General features: G+C 43.1%; 1 protein-coding gene and 1 long non-coding RNA gene across 9 annotated transcripts in view; one reads left to right on the top strand and one right to left on the bottom strand.

Annotated features, from left to right (window-relative positions):
* LOC148326728 (band 4.1-like protein 1) overlaps positions 1-26,048 on the bottom strand; it is a 42,674-nt gene that overhangs the window by 3,992 nt on the left and 12,634 nt on the right. Inside the window, exons 2-23 of one of the 8 annotated variants that reach the window (XM_088310113.1) lie at positions 19,359-19,487; positions 18,954-19,121; positions 16,104-16,208; positions 14,531-14,573; positions 12,700-12,775; positions 12,218-12,436; positions 11,832-11,919; positions 11,603-11,755; positions 10,702-10,799; positions 9,403-9,578; positions 9,108-9,331; positions 8,876-8,911; positions 7,521-7,670; positions 6,627-6,713; positions 5,084-6,442; positions 2,459-2,509; positions 1,542-1,886; positions 1,134-1,262; positions 726-779; positions 444-539; positions 239-319; positions 47-157 (exon numbers count right to left, since the gene is read on the bottom strand). In XM_088310113.1, the coding sequence (XP_088166239.1) occupies positions 47-157; positions 239-319; positions 444-539; positions 726-779; positions 1,134-1,262; positions 1,542-1,886; positions 2,459-2,509; positions 5,084-6,442; positions 6,627-6,713; positions 7,521-7,670; positions 8,876-8,911; positions 9,108-9,331; positions 9,403-9,578; positions 10,702-10,799; positions 11,603-11,755; positions 11,832-11,919; positions 12,218-12,436; positions 12,700-12,775; positions 14,531-14,573; positions 16,104-16,208; positions 18,954-19,121; positions 19,359-19,397 (3,888 nt within the window). In that variant the 5' untranslated portion in view covers positions 19,398-19,487. Of the gene's footprint in view, positions 1-46; positions 158-238; positions 320-443; positions 540-725; positions 780-1,133; positions 1,263-1,541; positions 1,887-2,458; positions 2,510-5,083; positions 6,443-6,626; positions 6,714-7,520; positions 7,671-8,875; positions 8,912-9,107; positions 9,332-9,402; positions 9,579-10,701; positions 10,800-11,602; positions 11,756-11,831; positions 11,936-12,217; positions 12,437-12,699; positions 12,776-14,530; positions 14,574-16,103; positions 16,209-18,953; positions 19,122-19,358; positions 19,488-26,048 lie in introns of those variants that run through there. The other 7 variants (XM_088310114.1, XM_088310109.1, XM_088310112.1 and 4 more) reach the window with 7 other exon arrangements.
* Positions 10,372-19,704, top strand: LOC148326729 (uncharacterized). The gene is made up of 4 exons (XR_015845878.1): positions 10,372-10,831; positions 11,089-11,179; positions 12,256-12,429; positions 19,384-19,704. It is a non-coding gene; the product is annotated as an uncharacterized LOC148326729 (long non-coding RNA).

Genomic DNA, 26,048 nt, shown 5'->3' with positions numbered 1-26,048 from the left:
TGTCCAATGAACTGGATTAGAAGTCGATCGTCTGGTCTTGCTTTACCTTCTGCTGTGGCTCCTCCGTGGGAGACTCCGTTTCCCTTATAACCACTGCTTTTGTCACCAGCATGTCGGGGTGCTGCTGCTTGGCCTCCTGTATTGCCATCGCAAGCGCCTGCAAGGGCACAAGCCACATCAAGGTGGACGACTTCGGTCAGCTGACTACCATGAGCGCTCTGCGATGAGCCTTCCTCACCTGATGTTGATCAACATCATCGTCGCCGGTGATGATAATTCTTTTCTCAATCCGGGTTTCTGAGTAGCCTCCTTTGACCGTCTGCAATTTGCCAGCACGCTTTTAGTTTTATATTCGTTCTTGTCAAAGAGTAGCATTTGATCTCATCGAGATGTGTATCATTTTTTTTTTTTTCACGGCAGTCTAATTGCTCCGTCAGGATTACCTTGGTAACTTGCGTGGTGGTTGCAGTGGTGACACTTTCCGCAGTGATGCTCAGTGGCGATACAATGGACTCATTACCTTTCGTGCAGGCTTTTACCTGTGCAACACATTGACAGCATAAGTGAAGAGCTTTAAGACTTTGAAATCAACATTCTCAGCAAAGCTAGTGATGATCAATTACCGGACTCACAAAGCAATCATCCTCACATACGGATGGGGACCTTCAAAACACACATTCCATCTCACTGACGCATGTAATCATTTCGTCTTATCACATGCTTACCGGTGATCCATTTTCTTTAAGGCTAACAGGAGTATCGCGGGTGAAGGAGAGTCTCTGTGGGAAGGATACAAGTCTTCTTCAGACATATTACGATGTTAATATTGGTTAACAGATTCCGGCACGGTTAAAAAAAAAAAAGAAAAAAGCTCCACGGCAGTCAGGTGACGTCTTGATGTTGTTTGTTGTTGAGGAGCAGGCAGCTTTGATAGGTTTTGTCTCCCTCTGCTGGGAAAACTATGTCAATACATGACCTGGCCAATTATGACGTCATTCTCAACGTAGCACATTACATACAAATTCGGAGCGGAAGTTTTGCTTCAACATCACTCTCAGAGAGTTGATCGTATTTAAATTTCCATTTTGGAAAGATTTGCTCAGAAGCAATTCTACGCTTCAGCAATTATTTACCTGCGGTGAGACAGCTGTGACGGTCGCCTGAACTTCGGACCCGTTTGTGTGAGACTCTGTCTTGGAGTCGGCCCGCTTCAGCCTCTGGGCTGCAGTCACGGCACTGGACTCTCTTCTTGCAACAGGGGGCTGCAAAAAAAAAAAAAAAAAACGGATTCTGATCAGACAATCAAGTCGTTCTTCTCATAAATTTGAGCTTTTCGCTTCCGACAAAATGGAAATGAAGCAGAAAGGGAACCTAAGGAATGACATGAAAAAATAAGGAAGTTATATTAAAAATCATGAGGAAATCAAATGAACAGTGGATCAAATAATCAACCAAGGGCAATTGTGAACGAAGAAGGGCAGCGGAATGGGATGAATCCATGCGATGATGCTGGTGAAGACTGAAAAGAGTCATCCGTCTACCTCATAAAACATGGCCTCCTCTAGTGGAGATTTGTCCATTTGGCCCATTAGACGTGCCGAGTAGAACCTTGATGTTTCCTCAAAGTCTTCCCGCCCTACGTCGGGCTGTCGCTCCTTCTCTCCCGAATAGGACGGGCCTTTGGTGACGTCCTCCATGCAGGAGTGAAGGTCCGTTATGACCGTGAAATCCACTTCGGCCTCGAGGCTCGAAGTGGAGCTGACCGTCATACTGGAGCACTTGCGCTCAATGCCGAGATGGGCCTCCCTCATGCCGGCCACAGTGTCCTGCTCCTGCTCCTCCTCTGGGACTACAATCGTCTGCGGCCTCCTGTCACTGAGCTCCTTCTGGGGGGGGGGGGGGGGGGGGGGGTAGGGGGGACATATAGATAGTCGCCACTCAAACATTTTGGACTGAGACTGCAGACTGATGATGGCGATGGGATGGTGAATGTGGTTTGAAAAGGAATCCACGCCCCTCCACCCCCCAAAAAAAATAAAATTCAGCTTATTTGGAGAAATCGGATCAGCCTATGTGAATACCAGATGCTAATGAAACTATTTTTTGTGGTCAAATTTGACCCAAATCAAAGCTGAAGCCAAATTTATATTGCTGTGAATGCCATGGTAGCCCGTTTTGAAATAAACCAAAAATAATCACGACGTACACACAGCACGTTCATCAACAAAAACTAAAAAGTATGACATACCAAAACGATTTGGAAGCTTTTCGGTTAAGCATGAAATGTACTCATTTGAATCGACATTGCACAACCCCCCCCCCCCCCCCCAATTAAAGCTAGCGCGTCAGTGAAAAGGAATAAATTGAAGTCATTTTGAGCATCACAAAAGGAGTCTGGTGTGGAAATCATGTCAGTGGAGCGGCATGGAAGAATCAAATTTGAATGCAAATGAATAACCTTGGAATCAAGAAACGGCTCCTCATAAACAAAGGGAGCAGAGATGGGCTCCTGGAAGAGGAAGCAGAAGAAATCGCACATTAAGACAACGTGAAGTGGAGTCCGGCGCCGAAAAAAAATAAATTAAAAAAACTCAGGCAAGAACATACTTGAAATTTGCATACAGTTATGACAGCAAGAATGAGCAAGAAAAAATGATATTCATCATAATTGAACTCCAAGTGAATCATACTTCTAATATATAATATATATACTCTCCAGTTCCAAAAAATAATAATAATTTAACTTTCTGAACAAATAAGAATCCATCATCAAGACATGGAGTAGGGAGGACGCAGGACGCCATGAGAAGTGAAGCGGAGGAGGTCGTAGGAGGGCAGCTACTCACAAGCAGGGCCGCAATCGGTTCCGACCGGTTAGGAGAGAATAACTCACGCGCTGCACTCAACATTCTGCAGCATGAATTATTTGGTGGCGAGTCAGTGATGGTCTGGGGAGCCAGAATCTTGCCTGAGGGCCGTACACATTTCGACTTGCGAGCCAAACGTAATGTGCAAAGTTGAGAAATGTATTCATGTGATTGAAGTCGCGTGCCTGGTCCCCAAAGCGAGCACCCTCATCAAGTGCGGCTGCACCACTGACCGGCCGGGATACGACTAATTCCTGGATCCCGTTGAAAAGACATCGCGGGAGTGCATAAAAGCAAATGGGAGGCCGTACACACTCCGAAGTCAAGTTAGGGGATGTTATCAGTTATATCTGTCTGCATTTTAGTTTTCCACCGGGTAGGATTCTGAATAATGTCTTCCGTTGTAGAATTATTTTGTAGAATTATTTTTTGTACTCACAAAAAAAAAAAAACGATTTTAGTGTGCTTTTTTTTTTAGTAGCAGATGCACATAAAAATCTCAAGTTTTAATGTATATGAATAATATAATATATCGGTACTCCATATACCACGGGTGTCAAACTGAAGGCCCGGGGGCCCGATTTGGCCCGCAGCATCATTTTATGTGGCCCACAAAGACAAATAATACGCGTCGACTTCATATTTTTGGTTAAAATACAATTGCAAATTGTCTTCATGCAAGAGTAAGAAGATGTAAAAAAAAAAATAGATCCATATAAGCTTGTTGGAAATAATAAAAGACGGACAAGAAAGTCATGCAAAAAAAAAAAAGGTGCAAGGAGCAGATTTCAGCACAGCACAAGAAGCAGATTCTAAAATGAGAAAAAAAGATCAAAATGACCAAACGATTTGCTCAACAAGGTGACACGCACGCTACATATTCTCTTCCTGATCTTGATTTGGTCAATGTTTGCTCGAGAGAAGCGATGGAACACACTCCCACGCCTGCTTGATCCAATATATGATAAGAGTCGGAGCCAGATGAAAAAGTTGGGAGCTGATGAAAGCGGTCAGATCTTTGTTTTCATGACAACGCCAATTGCGTGCATGCTCCTAATGAGACCGACGGTGGAATGAAAGCACCAAATGGGAATGGCAGAGCGCTTTTGTGTCTGGCGGCTCACTGCCTGCTGGGCTTTAACCGACGGAGAAACCTGTGCGATATCGTCTTTTGATCCAGGTAAGGTTACAGAGAATAACAAATTCATTCTTCTCTGAACAATCAAAAAACCTTTTTTTCCAATTCTCTTGATCCATTTCATGTCGTTTGCCACAGAACGGGGCCAAAACGCTGCAAACGTGATTGCTGTTTGGCAAGTTTCTTGAACCGCTTTTAGGTAAATGTTTTTTTGTTTTTTTTTGTGGGATAACATGCAAAATAATAATGTCGCGTTCCAGCTTGACAGTGCAGTGGAAACTGGAATTATCCATCCAAGCATTAAAATTTTTAATTTTTTTTCTGCTACAGTGGAACCTCCAATGATGAAAAGCTGTAAGGTTGAACACAAGGAATTTTACGGTGCCCTTGTAGGTTTGTTTGTTTTGTGACGAAAATGCTATTTATAGTTGCGACGGAGAGTGGGTGGTGGGGGTGGGGGGGATTCTTCTTGCTGGGGGTGGGCGTAACAGAAAATAATTGAGAAGCACTGCTTTCGGGGCTCCGTAGAATTTAATTATCGTTTAAGGGGAAAAAAATGGGGTTCAAAAATACGCAAAAATCCAGTCCTCATGCGTAACGTCAAGTCAGATCTCTGCAAATCTCACAAGACGTTGGCTCAGTGAACATCAGCAGGATCAACTCAACTGCTTTTTCGTTTGTCTTTTCTGAGACGCAAGCACAGACCGGCAACGGCGATGGGTTCAACATTATGGCGAGTTATGAAAGCAGAAATGGCGCTAGCAAGGAGGTTCCACTGTAGTTTTTAAATTTTGTTGGGTTGAGGATTGAGGGAAGCACGAAGAAAAGCCTCATTCGTATCATTTTCCGTTCCATTTCCAACATTGGACAAGCGAGCGCCACGCCTTTGCCAGGCAGGGTGCAGTGGAAATGCACTACGAGTATTTAATGCGTCATCGGCTCTTCAGCTCGAGTGAAGATGGATGACTTTCTACTGCACTGAAAATGAAACAAACAAAAAAAATGGCGTGCATGTCTGAAGAAGCTCATGCGATGCTTTACTTCCACGGACAGAAAAGCAGACGCCAAGCACGGTTACCGAGTGTCTCTTCTTGACCGCTTCCTGGCTCGTCTCTCTGACGGCATTCCTGCTGTTTCGTAGGATTAGTCCGGATTCCCGGGCCTTCTTGCTTTTGACGGGTGGGGCCGGAGGAATTAGTTTAGGCAGAGGTGCGTTCTTTGAGGCAAACATCGGACTTTCAGAGGACCCTCGGCAGGGATGAGAACTGTCATCGAGATGTTCTTGTTTGCTGATTTTCTCCAAATTGGCTTCAAATGTCGGATGGACGTTGGAGACATCGGTCCAGTTGAGATCCGAGGATCCCTCTGGAGAGCCGACCGACCAGCGGTATTCTCGTCGCAAGAAACGCGTTTGCTCGTCCTGTCCTGTCCTGTCCCGGTCGTCCTTACATGCGATGCTCTTGGACCGTTCGGGCTTGAGAGGAACGATCCGGGTGATTTCGGACTGATGGCTTCCTGACAATCGGTGGAGTGACGTCCTCTGACGTCTCTCACCAATTAGACTCTCAATATCTTCGCCTCCAGAACTACTTATCTTCCTCTCGTGTGTCCTGACCTGTCGCAGTTTTACCTCTGCTAGCTCTTTATTGTCAATAAAGCCCTTTGCTCTTATTTTCGTTGGGCATTCCCCTTTTGCGCTGGCTAACGAACTTTCAGGGTCCAACTTCCCAGGTCCGTTAATTTCTGACGACCCAACCGGGATCAAGTTTCGTTTGACTGCTTCTGCATCGCGGTTGGAAGCGTTCTCGCTTTCTGCTGCTACTTGGTCTTCCAGTGTGCATTCTTCATAGGTTCGGAAAGGCTGATCAGATTCCAGTTCTTTGTCTGCTGATTGACAACGATCTCCCGGTTCAGAATTTTTGTCCGAATTGTCGTACAAGTCAAAGTCGTCGTTTTCTTTTTCAGAAGAATCGCAATCTCCTTCCTCGTGGACGAGCTCCGGAGGCGTTCCCAGGTTTAAGCTGCGGGGTCGCCTTTTTGTTCTCTGCGTTGCCGCTGTGTGTTCCTTCATCTGACGCGAGCACAGGACCAAACCGTCCGTCGCTTCGGCGCTTGAGGCTTCGGATTGTTTGCTTCGAGATTTGTCTTGACACGAGTCGGCATTGGCGGTTAACTGAATCTGAAAACGACCTTTGCTCGTGGGCCGCTGCTCGCTGGATGATTTCGTTGACGGAAATTCATCAATATGGGTTTTGATTTGGTTTCGGTCAGATTCCGTTCCGTCGATATGCATCATCTTGGCGACGTTGATCTCTTTGTCCTGCTTGTTTTTGTCCCAAAAGAAATCACATGTGGGAGACGTGTTGTCATTTTCTTGCACTTTCCAGTCCTGCTGGTAACTTTCCTGGTGTTCAATCAATACCCAATCCTCAGAGCCCTACGTCGGTATAGATTAAAAAAAGTTAGACAAGCCAAACATAAAATACAATCTCCATGACTGATGGAAGTTTTGCTTTCCGGATTCATGAGCTTTTAACTCCTATGATAGAGTTGGTTTCAAACAACAAATGGTATGAAGGGTGTCACATCATCACACAAAGAAAAATTAAGAAACATTCAACCTCGGGTGAAGTCGTGACATTCTTCTGGATGAACCCTTCAACTGATTGGCTGTTAACGGGGTCTTTTCCCACCACTCGGCCCCCCAACTGGCCGGCACACGGAAGAATGAAGGGAAGAAAGAACAGCCGTTAGTGCTCTGACTGAGTAAAAAGATACAAGAAACGTCGTGAAAGAAAAACTTGATCATTAGGCGAGAATTGTCATTGTGAAATTGAAAGCGACTAGAGGGACGATCCATTCTTTGCCAACTTCAAAAACAGATCCAAATGATTTGCGATGCAAATGGCCGACGACTCAATGCAACTACCTCAGACGTGCAAGTCGCACGAAATCTTTTTCGGCCCGAGACTTTATCCGCTCGACTCAAAGGGAACATTACCTGTCTCGCTCTTTAAAGCGTAATAACGAGACACAAAATAGATGACATTTTCGTATCCAAAAAATCTTTGATGTTTCCACAGGCAAAATCAATTGTCCGCCTGCAAGCTGCCATTTTGCGGAGCCCAACTAAGCAAGAAAAGTGATTTTTGCTTGATAATGTATCCAAACCATTTTCTATTGATATCAATCACCCAACTATCGCGATATATATCGATATCGAGTTATCGTCACAGCCCTCGTTTCCATGAGAAAAAAGCAAGAGGAAGATGATTTTTCTGGGGACAAATCAGTGAATAAAAACTTGAATTATTTAAGACGACAAGAGAGAGAAAACAAAGTGCAAAGACGGTTCCTCAAGGGACAAAAATACAGGCTGCCTGACGGTGACTGGAATATGGAAACACTTTAGAACGGTCCAAAGTTCACCAAATTTGCAAACTATATGTCGTATGAACTTGATGTTCAAAAAGTTCTTCCCACAAGCCCCCAAAGCACCCAAAGCTCCAACTCACAGCCTTTTTCTCTGGCGTGCTGGGTGGCGATGATGCTGACAGGCGCTTCTCACGGCTCATCAGCTTGCTGTTGGGTTCCCTCAGGGCTCTCTTCAGCTCATTGATACTGGCCTGGTGCTTCAGCAACACATCCTGCGACTTGTCCAGAAACTGGAGGGCAACGTGTCAAAAGGAGAAGAGGAGCGAGACAAACAGAAAGCTGTCAACATCACTCGTCACATGAGTTGATGAACAGGCATAATCAAGGGAGACGGAGGATATCAGAAAAAAACGGCGTTCAATCAACCTGAAAGGCTTTTGGAATGTGGGAGGAAATCGGAGTACCAGGAGAAAAACCCACGCACGGCACGGGGAGAACATGCAAAGTCCACACGGGAAAGCCTGGGGCCGGATTTAAACCCACGACTTCCGCGCAGTGCTGAGCAGTCGCTCACCGTGTCGCCGTGTAGTTACAGAATATCAATTACTATTCATGATGACATAATCTGCAATGATCTTTTTTTTTCATTGTCATTAAGTGTGTTCAGAACAAACGCTGGCCCGTCGATAATATCGAGCACAAAAGGTGATTGGGTCTCCAAGTTAGTGATTAAAATGCTACCGTACAGTATGTCCGTCATCATAAACTGGATGCATGCAAAACTGACATGACAATGACATGTGTCTGAAGACAACACAAAGCAGAAGGCGAGCCTCGCAAACACGTGAAATGGGACAAGTTGACGAAATGAACCTGTACATCCTGTTTGTGCTGGGGGGTGGTGGCCACCTGCTCCAACTGACACTTTCGTTTACGAGAAGGGCAATGTACAAGTAGAACAGTGAGAGGGGAGAAAGTGCGGGGGCAAGGAGTGTGGAATAAACAGCAGACAGAAAAAGAGAGATGGACACACGCAAGCTCAATTAAGCCACTTGGCTCATGTTTTCATGTCAAATGCATCCCAGCTGACCAGATGTAAATATTTGCAAAAGCGATGACTAAATTGCTCAAATGAGAGCACGCCATCAGCACGAGAAGACGAGCAACAAGGGAGCTTAGATTTAGCTTTAAAAAAAATGTATTTCTTTTTTTTTAATCCAATGTATTCGAATTTCCTCTCATATTCGACACATTACATTTTAGCTTAGCTCAAGAGAAGAGATTGTCCATTGTTGTGAATGTGAGAATAAACCACCAACGAGCCTTATGAGGACAAGTGTTGTAGAATATGGATGAATGTCCATTGATATAAAAAAAAAAAGAGAAAAAAAAGAGAGACAGTGATTGAGAGAGTCGAGGCCAATTTGTTGCAAAAGGCCTTTGAAGGGCTACAAGCAGGCAGACGGAGACGAAATCAGCAGATGATGTGATGTACCTCCTGTTTACTGTCAACTGGCGACCCGGCCTCCTCCTTTTGGTCAGCAAGTGGAAAATAGGAAAACTCATTTTAAAAAAAAGAAACTCATAATGAGAACACTGGAAAAAGTGCGTTTGAGGAGCACTGCAGTCAAGAAAGAAGTTAAAGTGAAGGACAGTGTTCGATCCAGCAAAGCCGCAACTGCTTTCTGTTCATGCGATGAGAATTCACAAAAGGAATTGCGGCCCACCATAATTTCTTTCTTCTTGCTTGGCGTGACATTTCCATCTTGGTCATTGTCTCTTTCCATCTCCTCCTGGTCCAGATCGTCCTCATCTTGCTCCAAACTGGGCTCCAGCTCAGTTTCCTGCTCGTCCGCAGAGGGGCTGCGAAGACGGCGCTGCTCGCTCACGCTGTGACGGAAGAGGCCATCGTGATTCTCGCACATGGCTGACACCGGCCGGGAGAACTCTGCTGGTTAACGAGAGCCCAATTAATGACGACATGAGGAACCTTGCGCGCGGCGGAAGGGATGATCCTCTTACCTCCATCTAAACTTCTGGAGAGCAAGTGCCTCTTGCTGGTGGATCGCTCAAAGTGAGGAGCGGGTCGGTCAATGAGAGCGCTGGCCTGTCTGGTTTGAGCTTGCGTTCTTCCACTGTATCGAAACTTTGAGCCCATCACCAAGAAGCCCTTGGGGGGAGGCTCTGGAGAAACCAACCTAAGCAAACAGAGACCCGAGTCAGATAGTTTTAGCACATCCGCTTTCCACTGGAGCTGGAAAGCAAGTCATCCTTCCCGAGAGGAGGTCCGTTATCTGTTCCTTAGGCCAAGCCGTTTTAATATTTTCCAAAAGCATATTCTTTTTATGTCCTCCGTGCAGAGTAGTCACTGAGCAGCAAGTAAAAGATTTATGTTACATCTTTCAGTCTGGCTGCTTTACATTTTTATATCTATACCTCAGCTCTTTTTTGAATGAATTACTATGATTTGAATTTGTTGGATCTGCAACGCGATGACTGCATTGTCTGTCAACCACAAAGAAATGAAGCGGTGGTCCTCAACCACCGGGTTGTGAAGACAAATAAACAGTACTTGCAGTACTTCCTATTTTTTTTTTATTGGAGGCTAAAACATATCTTATTTTGAAAAGTGATTAGGCTTCTCTCCGTTACGTGACTCGTATGGAGCAAGTGTCGCAGTTCGAGCCGCAGAATGGCTGGTGGAAAATAAAATTGTGCATTAAAAACCCACATGGATCACGTAAGTCGCATGTATGGGAGTATTTTGGCAACTTGTGGTGAAACGAGTCTTCAAATTAATGAGAAAGGATTTTTTTTGTGTCTCTTGTCCCGACACCGTCGTTTCAGATGGACAGGAAGACGCCACCGTCGCAATGGCTGACTTCAAAATAAAGCTTACCAAATAATACATTGAGTCATTGATGCCAAGTCATTATCAGACTTTTACTTTGAAGTTGGCCTTCATAGGGGGTGTAACGGCTACCTTGACTTCCGTTTCTGACCTTCCGGCTTGCTTTATCGCACTTTTAATTTACATGACACAGTTGCCACCAAAATCAACAACACCATTCCGAAATCATATTCAGTCGCTAATTTAGGACACTAATTACATTAATCATTGTATGACACGACACAAGTCTCCGGCGTTAGTGGATAATACTGGCTAGCAGCTAGCTGTTAGCATTAGCACCAAGTGCCAGCTAGAACTCTTGTTACCGACTTGTATGACCACTGAAATAAAGACCTCCAAAGGAAATGAAATGTTTTGTCTGCCTCGCTAGTCGGCTGAACGTGTGAGGACAAAAACAAATTGATTCTCACCGGAAGAAGGTGTGATGCTCAATGCAGACTTTCCACAACCTTTTGGCAGCTCTGTGGTTAGGTAGCTTAAAACCAATTGTGCTTTCAAACTGCTCATACTGGAAGGAGGGAAGAGGACAAAAAGAACAAGGTAAATGGCACTCGAGTTTCTTATTTATTTATTTTCAAGACATTTCACGCAAGCTCTCATTTGACTTCTTTCATTGACACGCACGTCTGTAAAAATCTTTGCTTTGAGGTTCAATAAAGTGCTGTCAGTGCATTTAATGCTATAGATGGCCTCACAAAAACCAAAGTATGAAAATGTTTCGGAGTTGGGAGCGAGGTTTTCATGGCTGCAGCTGCAGCAGCTCACTTGAAGGGACTCTTTCTTTGGCCCAATCACAGGCTCACTGTGTAGCTGTCGCCTGACACGCGAACATAGTGATTTTCAGCATGGAGGACAAGCTGGAGCATTGTCTTACAGACCGACAACCAGGCAAGTGAGGAGCAAATTCAACATTACAGTATTAGGAATTAAGAATCAAGTATGTATTTATTATTATTAATGCGCACGTCTATGTCATTTGCTTCCATGATTTATCAACTGAGCTATCTATTTAAATACTAATTGTAGCATGCCCCCGAACAAGGATGAGACTTTACTGATAATTTTGTGGTTTATTTTTTGAGCAACATTTATCCATAACCGTGAAACCTTCAACCCTAATGTCCGCGCTGAAACACATTTCAAAGCACACGTACACAATTAGCTAACATATTTCACAATCAAAAGTCGATATTTACAAACATAAAATATTAACATAACGTCACTGAAGGCCGAAGTGTAAAATGCACAGCCCGCCACTGCTTTTATTACGTTACAAGTTTTTTCCAAGTGATTCTTCGCAAGGACGCCTACCTCCCCAGGCCTTATCTTAATATAAAAGTTGCTCCTCTTATAGGAGATCTTGAGGATCTTTGGCCAAGCAAAGCGGTTGATCCTCAGCCTGTCGCGGTACACCAGCAGGCCGTTGGCGCAGACACCCAACATGATTTCGATCCCTTCAGAATCCTGCAGGGGAAATGAGACGGCAAATGAACGGAAACGAGTGAAGAGTTGTCCGAAAACGTAAATTCATGCAGCCAACCTTGGCGTGGTGCAGGTCCACGCCATACATGGACAACTTCTTGGCATTCTCCAAAAAGTTAATTTCAGCCTCCGCTGGAGTCATACCCCTGTGGGTAGAAAAATCTGTAACCAACATCAATAGGCATGTTCACAGTCTTAATTTATGAAGCCCTTATCTTGCACATTGAGAACAGAACTAATTACATACGTCATTTAGTATTCACACCATGATCTACAGAATTGTTTGTGCTGGAATATGCTAGCAAACAATGACAAGTGGCCTGATTCATACTCGTGACACAAAAAAAAAATATATCGTACTAACGCCAACCCAGACACGATGAAGAGAAATAAAAATGATTATAGTTTGACGTGAAATTTATACTACAGTGTGCGGAGTTGTACTTGTAATTTCGATGGAGCTCCATCACTCTCTCCTCCAGCTCACGACTCTGATTGGGAGCAAAACGGAATTCGCCGACATAGTCCAGTGCATGCTCGTCATGATCATAGTCGCCGAGCTCCGCTTGGACCGTATAGGAGCCCAGGAGGGCGTGGGTGACAAACGAGCACGGCAGCCGACCTGACAGCATGTCATCCCTCAGCTGCAGACACAGGTAGTATCTGTCAGATGAGAAAAAGAAAAAAAAAAAAAGAAAGGGGGGCAGAGAGGAAGGCTTTGGCAGTCAAACAAGGCAAGCTCCAACACGTATTCAGCGCAATAATCCTCGCCCGTTCTGAGCATTCCGGTTCTAATCCTTAAAAAGCAACGAGGGATTTGCTTTGCTTTGACGTGTGAGGAAAAATGGCATGAAAATTGTTACAGTTTTGCTATAGAAACATCCATATTTAGGAAAGCATTGGTATTAACATACTTAAGACGCTACCTGGTAATATCTTCAGTGAGCTGGGAGGGGTCTGGAGGGTAGAATTTGACAGCGAATGCAAAGTGCCATGGACTGTCTGCGGAGAGAATGAGAGCTGAAAAATCATTACTGTCCTATTATTTCGGAAAGAAATAAAGAACGTACACGGTCTTGACACTTCATCACCACCTGCATAATACAATTAGATCCGATAAAAGAGCTGAAGTTCAACCCTGACCAGATAAAGAAAACTACTCGGTATAGTACCGTATTTTTTTAACTATAAGGCGCAACGTATAATAAGGCGTAGTGTCAATGAACAGGTTCATTTCGGGGAATTTCCACTTATCAGAAGTACCGGTTTATAAGACGCACCCGATTATAAAGCGCACCGGTGACTTATATCGAGAAAATGAAAGGATTTTAAGTGTGCCTTATAGTCTGAAAATACGGTATACAAAGCCTGTGAACTGAATTCATTTGTTTTGCTCAGTGTGAATCTGTCCATTCTTCTGATTTGTGGTGCCGCAAGTTGCCTCACATAAGGCAAATTGACTGCAGGCAATTTATCATGACAATTTCTATTGATTTCCTCTGTGACTGAGTATTGATTTAGTACCCGTTGGAATTGGAAAATAAATAAGTAGTGCGACATAAAAGAACAAAGTCATGATCTTATTTTTGGTGGGGAGGTTACAAATGGTTAACTTGGATGGGCAAAATCATCTCACAATGAACTGCTCCTCTCCGTCGTGGTCGAAAAATAAAACAAGCGACGTGTCAAACTCTGGTTGAGGTCAAACATGTTGACGTAGCAACCAGAAAATCACAGCAAGAATGGAAATAATTTCTGATTTCCTTTATTTACCATGAAAGCAAACTAATTCTTTTGGTGTTGAATGCAGATTAATTTATTGAAATACAGTATAAACAGTGTCATGTCTTGTAGAGACATTAGTATTTCACTAATTTGTGTTAGTCAAAGATTTTGAATAAGTTCATATTTCCTCATAGATATGTTTATTCTTCTCGATTTCCTAGCGCAAGCTGTTAAAACTACTGATGTAAGTGTGAAAGTAAGAACTCTTCGTTTTGTGGATCGTTTTCGAATTCGTTGATGGTAACGCATCTGTTCCAATAGAGGATCTTTGACGTATTTCACCTCCGAAGAAAAAGAGAAAAGACATTTGCATAAGAGTAGCTCATGACGCGGAAAACGTACTCCAAAACACTTGAGCCTTGGAAGACTTTCGTCTTTGTGAGTGTTTCTAATTTCATAAACATTTATTTTAGGTCAAGTGTGTACTTTATTTTGAACGCAGGTGTATGGAAATGTGTTGTTTCATCAAGCAAACTGCTCATGTACAGACCTGCGCTATATTAATCCACTCTGTTTATTTCTTCTTTGTTGCACTTAGTATATTTATAAATATACCTTACAATTGTTGTCTGTAAGGACAAGAGAATTCCATGAAGGAAAGAAAAGTACGCCTTGTCTCCGGAGTTTTCTTCATTAGTTTGCTGGCTGTCTAGCAGCACATGGACACTTGTCGCGAGGACAGCATAAACAGGAAAACAAGGTCAAAAACGTTGGTGATAAATAATATTAAATATCGATTTGTCTTTTTTTGTTAATGAAAAGCACTTTAACAACATTTCCATTTAGCTGTTGAATTTGATTTTGAGAAGAGCACCTAAATATTGAAAATGGTGAGTACAATTTGGACCGATGAGCTCACAACGTTTCATTTTGACATAAATCTGTGACTAAATTGTGATTTGCGTCTTGACTAAAAGAGATGAAATATGAAAGAAATACGTTTCACCCTTACTTGCTGGATAAGATACTCACTGCGCATCTGTTTCTTGATCTCCTTAGAGGGGTCCATCCAGTTCTGGAAGACAGAAGGCAGGATTCATGCAGGGCGGACAGGAAATATGCTAATTGCCAACACTGGTGACACGTTTCACTTTAATTGCCATTGGTATCCCTCGCGAAAGCCTCTCCATATGCTTAAAAAAAAGAAAGCAAGTCCTCCACAGCTGAGCTGTTAAATGTGCAGAGAGACGGAAGCATCTGTTTCTTCATTGTTTTGCAAAACCAGCCTGCTGCCTCTTATCATATTTGATAATGCAGTGATCTAAATTGTCAGCGGTGGAACAATTTATTATTTGGCTGCGAGAAAAGCTCATCGGGTTCCGTTGACCAAAAGTAACCCTGGTTGCACACGCTCATAGAGAAAATGCAAAGCAGTGGAATATATAAAAACATCAGTTCTTGCAAATCGAGATTTCAATCAAATTGGGACGTTGTGCAAAATGGAAACAGAAAAAGATGAACGTAATGACTTGCAAATTCTTTTCAACCGGTATTGACTCAAATACACAACAAAAACAAAACAGTTCATGTACAAATTGATGAATCCTAATATTCTCATTTTGGAAAAAAAAAATCCATCAAAAAGTTTAAAAGTTAGGAATATTTCCAAATATAACATTTGTTGATTTTCTCTAGTTTGATTTGAAGCATTTACATTTGCTCGTCTACATGGGAAAGAAAATGACAAGTCATCAACTAATCAATTTGCAAAAAGTCACACAGCAAGTGAGCTGTCAAGATGGCTCCGTGTTGATGAGAGTGACGGCGGAAGTAGCCCAGATCAAAGCGCGACTCGGTCTTGTCATCTTTTCCACCATCAAAAAGGAAGGCTCGTCCTCTGTGGCCTGTTGCGCAATCACGTCTGCCAAAATCCGCTAACCTACCGATGAGTCAACATGAACAGACTGCAAGGCCCCCTCAGCTCACTGCAGTGACAATTATGTAATTATATGATAATAAGCGAGCTCTGTGCCTGCTTATTTAAAAATCTACCGCAGAGCTGCATTTGGAATTTGTGCAAAGTGGAAATAATAAGACATGAAAAATAGATTTCATTCATAAGTAAACTGTCCAGACTTCTTTTTTCCCCTATTTTTTTAAAGCTGTGAATCTTGAATTTTCTGTAAACTTATACAGTAAACGTACTTTGTGCACCTTGACCTCCCTCAAGACTCGAACAAACCAGTTTAATCTTCTGCCACACCCACAACGGCAGTGACCACATGACCCAATATTTTTTATTTATTTTAGTTTTGGTGTGTCTTGGTTTTTATACCAAATTTGGACTCTGCTTCATCCAAATTTAAAACATGCATCTTGCAAATGTTCAATGATGCATTTTCCTCTCTCCGCCAGCTGCACACACTTTCCGAAATTGCACGGCTTCTGACGAAGCATTTACATTTTCCATTCATCTCTAAGTGATGGATCATGCACAGTGGCGAGAGTTAACTCAGCCAACAAGCCGGAGAAATACTGATTGCTTTTGTTGATGTTTATGCATTCAAATCACCTCCTACAATATCGCGGTGAGCAATCGTCTGACCTTTTGGGTATCCGTGTCTGCAAAGGTTAAGCCAAAATAGTCCTTCTCCAGCAAGTTGAGGTGCTCACACACCATGTCTATCAGCGTCTGTCCTTTCGAGTGTTTCTGCAATGACAAAGGCACAGCGATATTTCAAATGTCAGCTCAAAAACAACAGCTGCCCTCCAATATGTTAGCATGAGCAGCGACGTGGTCCGGTGAGCATGCCTTGCAAACGTCTTTGTCAGGAGGGCTTCAAGTTGGCTTCACAATTAAGACACAAAAAAAAACAAAATCTCCATTAGTTTATTTAAGCTTTCTGGTACTCTCTAGACTGGTGCTTAGACATTCATAGATAAAAAAAAAATAATAACCACACTTTACATTTTTATTGACAAATCAGGGTAGTCACGTAACCTTTGAAGCATCATTTACAATGAAGTGAAATAATGGAGACTTTCCTGATTATGTCTCAACGACACACAAATGTGCAACGACACACTGATTGGGAATGACTGCAATAAAGAAATCAATCAAGTGTATGAGCGAATCATGGTGTTGTCAAGGAAACAGGTGCACTGTAAATGTCAGGCGGGGATTCGTAACATTTCACTGCGCGCACTTGAAATAGTGATCCACCAATGACACGTTAAAGGTCAAAGGCTGGTAAAGAAGCACTTGATAATTGTGCTTGTTTACTTCATGTAAACCAAATTGTTGGACCTAGCTCAGGGACAAGCAAGTGGCAAAGCGAGAAAAGGCTGAAGAACCTTAAAAATATATTTTGCAATAAAAATATGGGGAAAAGGTGAGGAGGGCGGGATCCCCGAAAAAAAAACGGAAATATGAAAGACTATTGAAAAAAATATATGGCAAAAAAAGAGCAAATATTCTAATCCATATGTGCTGAACTGTGAATATGCAGGGGTGGACTGCAGTTTTAAGTTGTAATATCACCAGTCACCACTAGATGGCAGACATGTCAAAGTTGCGCTTATACTGCCGTATCTTACATTTCAGTTGCCCCTCCCTTGTCCAAGATGAGAATGGAAAATGGAGTGAAACTCATCAGCACATGCGTCCAAATGCAAAGAACTCTGCTTAACCTCGGGGCCAAGCTCACAATATTCATTTTAGCTCATCCTAAATGTGTTTGATGGGGTTGAGGTCGGATCGAAGCAGGACGCTTATGTTCTTCCACACCAACCTCATCCAACCTCACATTTACTGACCACTGAGTATGCTGGAACAGCTCAGGGCTTTCCAAATGTACCTTCAAAGTTGGATGTAAAAAAAATATCCAAAAGCATCTTGATTAGTTGAGCAATTAAGGTTGGGAGAATTGCAGGACTAGCCAGCGGACCTCAAAAAGCAGACGCGGGTCCAAAGCTGCTTGACCCAAAACTATTTTTAGCTCATTTCAACAAACTTGTCATGTAAGCAGCTCAACTTTCGGGGACTACACACGGGTATTATCCGGTCATTGCAATAGTAAATGTGTGCATGCAGGAAATACACAGGCCAATCCTGTGCATTGTAACTCCTCCCACATTACACAACACAGCCAAGCAAAGTGTGTTCGTATTCGAAGCAGCTTGGCGGGTGTGTGTGTGTGCAAGGCAGGCAAGTGGTGAAGCTGATTCAAGTTTAAAGTCAACATATAGGGCAGGGGTCCTCAAACCTGTTCCTCGAGGGCCTGTGTCCTGCCTATCTTCCACCTCACCCTGCTGCAACTCACCTGATTCAAATAATCCGATATCCGGCAAGGTCTGCAGAAGCTAGATAAGCATCCTGATCCTTTGGATCGGGTGTGTTGCAGCAGGGACACATGGAAAAAACACAGGACACCTGCCCTCCAAGAACAGGATTGAAGACCCCTGAGACCTTCACTAATCCTACGACTAACTCATTTGTTAGCAGGCGCTAAATGGCAGGTGCACTCAGTCCAACAGATTGCGTGCGCTGCTGGCAAAAGGTGTCACAGTGCGCTGAAACATAAAAGGGTTTTTGTCATGGATTTTTTTTCCCAGTAAATTATGTATGACTGTGGAACATCCTCCAATTAAAGTACTGTACTACTTAGACATGCCCGGACTCTCATATTACTCAACAGGAGCTGGAGAGTAAAGTCTCCTCTTGGCACCTTTTTGAGGACTGGAAAATATGAACGGCACTCGAGACATAAAAGCATTCGCAAGCATCGTGCAAACTATTGTTGCTGTGTTGACAGCACCCAAAGGTATTTCGGAGTGTTTTCATGGCGCTGAAGAAAAAAAAAAAGGTGACAAAGGTGTCGTATTCCTGATGCGCTTCACTCAAAGCAAAGCAAAAAAATTTGAGAGAGTTGCATGCAAAGTTCATCGACGTAATTCGTTTTACTAATCAGTACCGATCGTCTTGCCGCCGTAATCGGGAAACCGTGACCTTGTTAGTGTTTTGGACAATACGATAGCTGTGTTCACTTCATGGAAGCGTGACATTTTGCTTAAATTGCTAGTCTACAGGAAGCGCATCTCTTTAACAGTCGGAACGAGAATCCACTTGGTTGTGCTTTTGGTGAATTTGCAGATGCGCTCGTTGCGCATGGCTTCGTATTCTCTTCCCAACAGGTGATGAGTGTCATTTCACACTGCTGCAGTGAAACAACAGATCGAAACACTTTCATTGTGCAAAAATGACGCCTTTCAGTGTGTGTTAAGGCAAAATGGGAAAGTGCCTCACGTCCAATGAGCACTCAGCTTGTCCTTATCGCTTGTATTCTCTCAGCCGCCCTCTGCCGCGTTACGCAACAATAAATTGCCAATAAAGACAAAATAAAATGAATTGCGGCGTTTGAGCAAATTACCAAATGATTTGTTCTGCAACGCATACCTCAATTTCTCCTTTGTAATCGGACAAATCCAGCAGCGCAATTTTAAACGGCGTTGTTTTATGTCTTTTGGAGCCTTTCTGTGGCGATTGGAGGTTTTTATTTGGCGATGTCATCTCAGATGTGTCGTTGTTGTCTTTCTGTTCATCCAGAGGCTTGGAATTCTGCTCCTTGAAGTGACGTAAAAAGTCAAGAAAGACGGCATCAGTCTCACAACATTATTATAATGTTGCATTCTTTATTGAATTGTGATTATTGTTATTGTATAAAGTGAAAAAAAATTAAGGGGGTATATTGAGAAGGTACATGTCATGAACTTGAAGAAAAAAATGAATACAGAAAATAACACTCTAGGTTTTTTTTGTTTATTCTGTTTTGTTTTGTTTTTATCTAAAGAGTAATCTCACCTGTTTTGCCATTTTGCCATCCAAGATTGGCTCCTGCATGTCTGCCACTGCCCCCTGCTGTCTGGGAGGACTCCTGGCTTGTCTTGGACGCTCAGCGCACACCTCTGGCACTTCAGCAAAGACACAAAGCTGAAAGGAAACAAACAAATAAAAACATGTAAAATGATATAGAACATGATAAAAATCCAACAAAAAAACAGCACATGACATATTTTTAAATAATACTGTGATACACACAATAACCTTAAAAAATTTTGTCACTATGATTGTGAAATTTCAAAACACACATTCCAGCACAAATGCAAAAAAAAACAGTTCTAATTTCTGTTCCTTTTTTTTAGTCTAACTCAAGCCAACTGCATGTATAGCAATGTGCGATATTTCATGAGTTCTTGTGGGTGTGAATTTTACTGCACAAGACACAAAAATAAAGATGTGCATTATCCGCCCCACACTGAGTTGGACACTGCTGGTGTGAAATGTTTTGTTGGTGAATGCCAGTGAAGTAAAAAGCCGTCCGAGGTTTTGAGCTCAGACTTTTGTTGTGGGAAAGAAAAGCCATAAATCAAACACTTGACGATCAAAAATATCTGACGCAAATTTTTCAAACTTGGTTACAAATGTTTAAAATATGAGTAAGAAAGCAACACGTTGAAAATCATGGACAACTGCGACCAACGCAAATTGCTTGAAAAGGGCATCCTGCTCATTTCCAAATCGCCCTTTATAGTAAATGCTTGATTTATTAGGCTCAGGGGGACAAGAACGTTCTCAAATAGGGCCACGCAGGTTTAATTAAATAAATTACACAATCCGTTATCTGTGTGAAAGTAAACTTGATGATTAAAAAAAATGTTTTTTTTTTTCATTTATAGATCAGTGCAATTATTGTACACTGTGGACCTCGATCACGTTGGAGACCACTCAGCCAAGCATAAAACATTTTGAAAAGAACACAAAACCAATAGCGACTGTTGATTGAAGTCCTCACAAAACTAACCATGTACATAAACATGTAATGAGCAAACGGCCCCACAAAGGGTAAATAAAATCCATTCGGGAGCCATTTGCTCCGGAAGTGTGATTAATTACACAGTTAAACCAAACTGATTTCACCACCGATGCCAGTAACGTGTTAGTAACGGCAATATGAGGGATGTGAACTGCTTTCGGAATAAAATCAGGTCCCCGGTTTTGCCTCCAGTTTAATTAGACGGGTGAGCATTAGTCTATGAAGGCAGATATGGAAGGCATCATCAGCAGGAGAGTGTGCATGTGTGCAAGCCTGTGGCAGAGTACTGGCTCGCCTCAGAGGATTCGTTGCCATGGTAACAGCACAGCGCAGACATTTTTTTTCCACCCTCTCACACCTGATCATCTCTCTCCTCAGTGGAGAGACAAACTGAGGCGAGAATACGAGAACAATTGAGTCCCAGGCAAAATGTATTTTGAAGAAATATCTTGTTGCGCAGAGACACAAAATGAAACGTGACGATTCTTCACTTAGCAATGCTGGAGGGGGCAGTCGGGGCGCCATCGCAGCTGAGGAAAGACAAATGTTGCAGCTACCATCTGTTAGCGACATTTATTTCGGCTCCGATGCAACAATTTGGTCAATGGAAAATGAAATCCAACAACAAACAAACGTGCGGATATTTTTCGGGGCATCCTTGCCGCCATTCACTGACGCGCAGCGCGCTACGTACATCGCTCACAGACTGCATGAGTCACAATTTTATTCACAGGTACACGAGAAATTATAAATATATTTGATGACTGTTGTCAAACATGTTGAAAGTATGCCAATTAAGGCATTCTTTTGGAACAACACCATAAAGCGAACCCTGGAGGAGAGGACGGCGAGCCAATTCATGTTTTGTTTTGTTTTTTTCCAGATCGCTTTCAGATCACTCCCTAGCGTTCGGTTGACACAGATTTTAAAGAAAACATTTGAAATCACTGCACTGAAGACGAAATTTTAACTGAGTCATTTAAAATGATTATAAAAGCGAAGGCCTTAAATGGCATTTTTAATTTATTTTTTTTTTCACCAAAGTCAAATACAAAACAGCACTTGCAGGTTTGGAAGATATTTTGTTCTGCCTTATACATTAAAACCAGTCATTCTTTTTGGGTGCCATCTTCAATCTAACAAACAAATAGTGCAAGCCAATCAGGAAATGGAATCTACTAGTTTCCTCGCAGCGATCCACTTGGAGCAAAATCCAACAGCCCAGCCTCGTACGGGCGATATCAGTAGCACACTTCAAAACCGGCTAATTTCAGAGAGAGAGAAAAAAAATAGCATAGTGGCCGAAAAATGTGTATTTTGAGTACTATTGCGCAAATTCAATCCCCACAGAAGATGTTTAGTAGCGGTCCATGTGCCGCTCCCAAAAGACGCAATATACGCCAACGGGATGCAGGGACCTTTACGGAGCAGGAAAACGCAACATCTCAAGCGGTTGTAAATAGCTCTGACGCTCCCTAAAAAGCGTCAACGCTTCTGTCTGATGTGTGACGGTTTGTTGTGATGGACGGCACAAAACATCCTGTAAATCGATGGCGAGTTTGTGAACGGGACAAGGACGCTCCGTACATGGCAACATCAAACAAGTTCATCGCTTGCACACGTTGACAATCGCGCTGCAATACCAAGTCACCTGCGGGTAGGTTAGGTCCCGTATTAGAAAGAGAGAACTTCCACTTTGGTCGAAAGATGCAGTGGGAATTTAATCCATTTCCATAGCGCTCGCTTTTATCTTCAAAGCAAGCGCAACATGATTGAGATAAGTTTCAGTGATCAGTGCACAACAGCTGTCCTAAATCAACTCATCCTAAAATCCACTCAATTCATAATTCGCCTTCAAACTGAATAAAATGTTCATCCTGATCTCTTCTGGGCGAGAGCGTGCCAACGAATACAAATGTTAACGCTCTTAATGAATAATATGACGCTTGTCGATGTGCTTAACTGCACTTTGAAATCGGGTGACCTCGTTGGTCTTGAGTTCTTTAGAAAGAGCGGCCATGTATTCAGAGAATCATATCGTCATCAAGGTGCTAGCCTGTCTCTTACGCGACGTAACTAACACTCCAGTGCTCTCTATCCTCACAAATGTCACATTTCTATTTCCATTTGCCCTTAGCAGTCATATCAAAGATCATAAATCAACCAGAAAATCGAGGGCAGCATCAGCCACAAGGTAGCTCATCTCCTCTATTATCACACTCCTTCGCTGAATTTTATGTCCAGGCAAGAGGAAAGAACAGTTAAACAAAGAGAGGGAGGCATTTTGGCAGCGGTGGGCGGTCAAGGCCTTCTGTGCTGGCCTAACAGAATCAAGAAAAAAAGGATCATATTCTTCACAACGATGTCATATTACATTCTGCGGTTGTATTTTTAGGTTGGAGTTTTTATTCAATCAGAATTTAGCTAGCTCGTGTTGCCGGGCAGATTTCATAAAACCGGGAGCACGCATTATTCGTCCGAGGCCTTCAGATAAAATCATGAGGGCATCTGTTCTGTGTCTCAAGGGAGGCTTTTACAATTGATAGGCAGTTGCGATAGAAGGCGATGAACGCATTTTGTGATTGGATATTCACTCGTGAGGGGGCGGGGCTATGAGGAATCAACACACCCGAAAGTCATAGCTGGCGACCGTTCGAAAATCTAAAATCTAATCTTGCTTTTTTTAAACCACAATGGCCGAAGGAGGGAAAAGTGTGGATTTAATTGCAGATGCACTTGCAAGGCCATTTTCAAGACGGAGCTTTCAAATTATTTGTCCAGCCGTGGTGTCATATTTTGAGGGAGTTTTATTCAAGTCGGACTAAGTCGGACTTCACTGAAGGCCTACGTGTGAAATGCACGAGCCGCCACTGCATTTGGTGAATATTCTTATTTAAAATTAAAATGGACAATTCCAATTATAAATCACAGTTGAGAAAACTGATGAGCTTTTTTGCTTCATGCTGATTTGAACTCCTCCAAACAAAGCCTTGCACCATCTCCTGTTATGTCCCGAGAGTGGCGCGTCTCAGCTAGAAAACAACATTCTGCTGCTGCATGCTAACGAGAAACACTCATCCAAAGTTGGCTAATAGGCGACTTCAAGTCACAGCCGAGTGTGTGTCAGCGACTGCTATGCTGCACGTGCCGACACCAAGAACCCAAAGAGCAATCAGCTGCAAACTCTAACCTGAAGCTTGTTCATGGTCCGAGGAGACCCGCAGACACGGCACAATATATTGACGATCTTCTGTTGCTTTTCCATGCCAGCATGTGCGGCTATAAAGGCCCCTCCACATGCATGCAAAATACCGCAGGGCTACGACGACGTCAAGACACAAACAGGCGGTACACATCGCATGCCACCAACTGGACTGAGCCACAGGCAAAAGATGCCTTCCCCAAAATGTAAAGTCGGAATCCAACAGCGCCTTCAGCATCACCCTGAGACATTGTCACGGCCCAATTGGAGCTTGTTGCCTGGCACCCGTGGGAGAGTGCGGCGTGTGGCCACACCATATGGCACTCAACGGGCCGCAAGACGACGCAAGACTTGAGCGCTCTCAGTGAGGGAGTTTTACTGTTCGGGTGCTTGACTCATTCACTGCCAGCAGAGTTAAGAGTTGACGTCTTTAGCCGTCAATGGCAATAAATGAGTTAAGGGACCCTTCACCTTCCATAAACATAACCGGACAAAAGCTTTCGATGAAAAACACAAAGTGACTCATGATATCAAGTGCCGACAAAGTCAAATAATCACGAAGGAGGCTTTCGTTCATTCTTTCGCTGCCTTTTGCAATGTCAAATAATAAGCAAGTTGAGGACGCAGATAAGGTAAGCGGTTGTACAGCTCAGCCGGCTCTGCACTGCAGCAGCAGTAATCACGGCGGAAGCGCTCTCGTAATTACAAAACGTGAGGCCAAGGCCAGCTCGAAAGACTAATTAGGATATCAGGATCTTGAATATTTTCAGAGTACGTGTTAAACATTCCGATTTAGTGGATGTTGATCTTGACAATCTTCCCTCAGTCAAGTCAAGGTCCCCGGCAAATATGCTGCTGTTGCAGAAACCAACAAAAGGATAAGTGGCGTTTGAATTTATTTACCATTTTTTTAAAAAAATCAATATATTCAGGAAACCTATTAAGTGGCAAAGTGTTTTTTTTTTTTTATTCTAAATTTATATGATCAACAAATGGATTCTAGTCGGTATGCTCATCTTTTGCTGCGGGGAAAGCTCCGAATTTTGCTGCATTTCACGGCTGACTAAAAAAAACATTTTGGGATCTAATATCGCTTGAGAGCCTGCGGCAAAACTGGAAGTGTTGCAAGGGAGGCCAACCACGAGTGCATCACTCATCGCATTAAGATGCGCACTCGCATGTGTTTTTTGCTTGGCAACTAACAACAACGTGAAATGACATCAATAAAGCTTACGTGTTCAACCTGTCCCTCGAGAAGAAGCTAACTTTCAGGAAACCACCTCATAGTACCATCATTTATGATACCGCGGCCGGACAAATAATATACAGAAACACACTTACGTGTTGGACGAAAATAGTGTCGCAAGTGTATCTGCAATTAAATCCACACTTTTCCCCCCTTCCGCCATTTTAGATTTTCGAACGGTCGCCAGTTACGACTTTTGGTTGTGTTGATTCCGCACAGCCCCGCCCCCTCACGAGTGAGTATCCAATCACAAGCCGCGTTCATCACCTAATAATCGCAACTGCCTATTAAATCTGAAAGCCCATTTTGACAAAACAGATGCCCGCGTGATTCGGATGAATAGCGGTTGCTGCTGATATTGCCAAATCTGCCTGGCAACACGAGCTCGCTGAATTCTGATTGGATAAAAACTCTCACCTAAATAATAATATGACATCAATGTGAATAATATGATCATGATTTCTTGTCGAGGCCAATGGGAGAAAGAGTTAGCTACTGTGACGTTGCTCCAGAATTCAACATAAACAATGAGACACACACGGAAATATACTGCGGCTTGTCCACCATGGAAAAGAAGCACACACAGCCCACAGATCGGCAATTGCATGACCATGTTGCTGCAAATTACACTCATACACACACTAACCACCACCCTGCGTTTCATTCCAGTCACTTCTGTCCTCCCATTTAAGAGCATGTGTGCTTGCGTGCGTCCCGTTCCGCAGGCTCAAATGGCTTTACATCTTCCCTTGCGTAAGATGTTATTTACGAGTCGGGTAAGACGAGCGGTGAAAAAGAAGTGAAGGGCACCGAGTCTGTCACTTTGCCAGCAATAATTCGGAATATGCCCACAGAACGGATGGTTGAAATTCACAACCTTCGCTGACATGAAGCGTCACTAAAAATAAATAAAAATGTTTACTCCTGACCCAGCCATGAAGTTTAAAGATGCAAATGTGCAGGTAGATCTCGTCTACCGCGATCCTCTGACCTCATATGACCCGGAGTTTCTTTACATCTGTGGGTGGAAGCATTAAGCTTCCAAGTACACTTCAATAATACTTTCCTACCGCTCTGTGAAATAAATAAATAAATCTCCGCTGAATCCCACTAGACTTGAGCTTATTCAACACTCCACAAATCACTTTCACAACTGACCTGGAGGTGAGTGCTCGCTGGAGGTTTTTCCTCTAAATCAGCCTTGGCCTAAATGCCAGCGATTGGTCATCT

The sequence above is a fragment of the Idiotropiscis lumnitzeri genome, chromosome 11 (assembly GCF_059441095.1).
Source record: "Idiotropiscis lumnitzeri isolate Australia: NSW breed Sydney's pygmy pipehorse chromosome 11, RoL_Ilum_1.0, whole genome shotgun sequence".
NCBI lineage: Eukaryota > Metazoa > Chordata > Actinopteri > Syngnathiformes > Syngnathidae > Idiotropiscis > Idiotropiscis lumnitzeri.
Note: the sequence above shows the minus strand (reverse complement) of the source record. Positions and strands in the feature narration are given on the sequence as shown.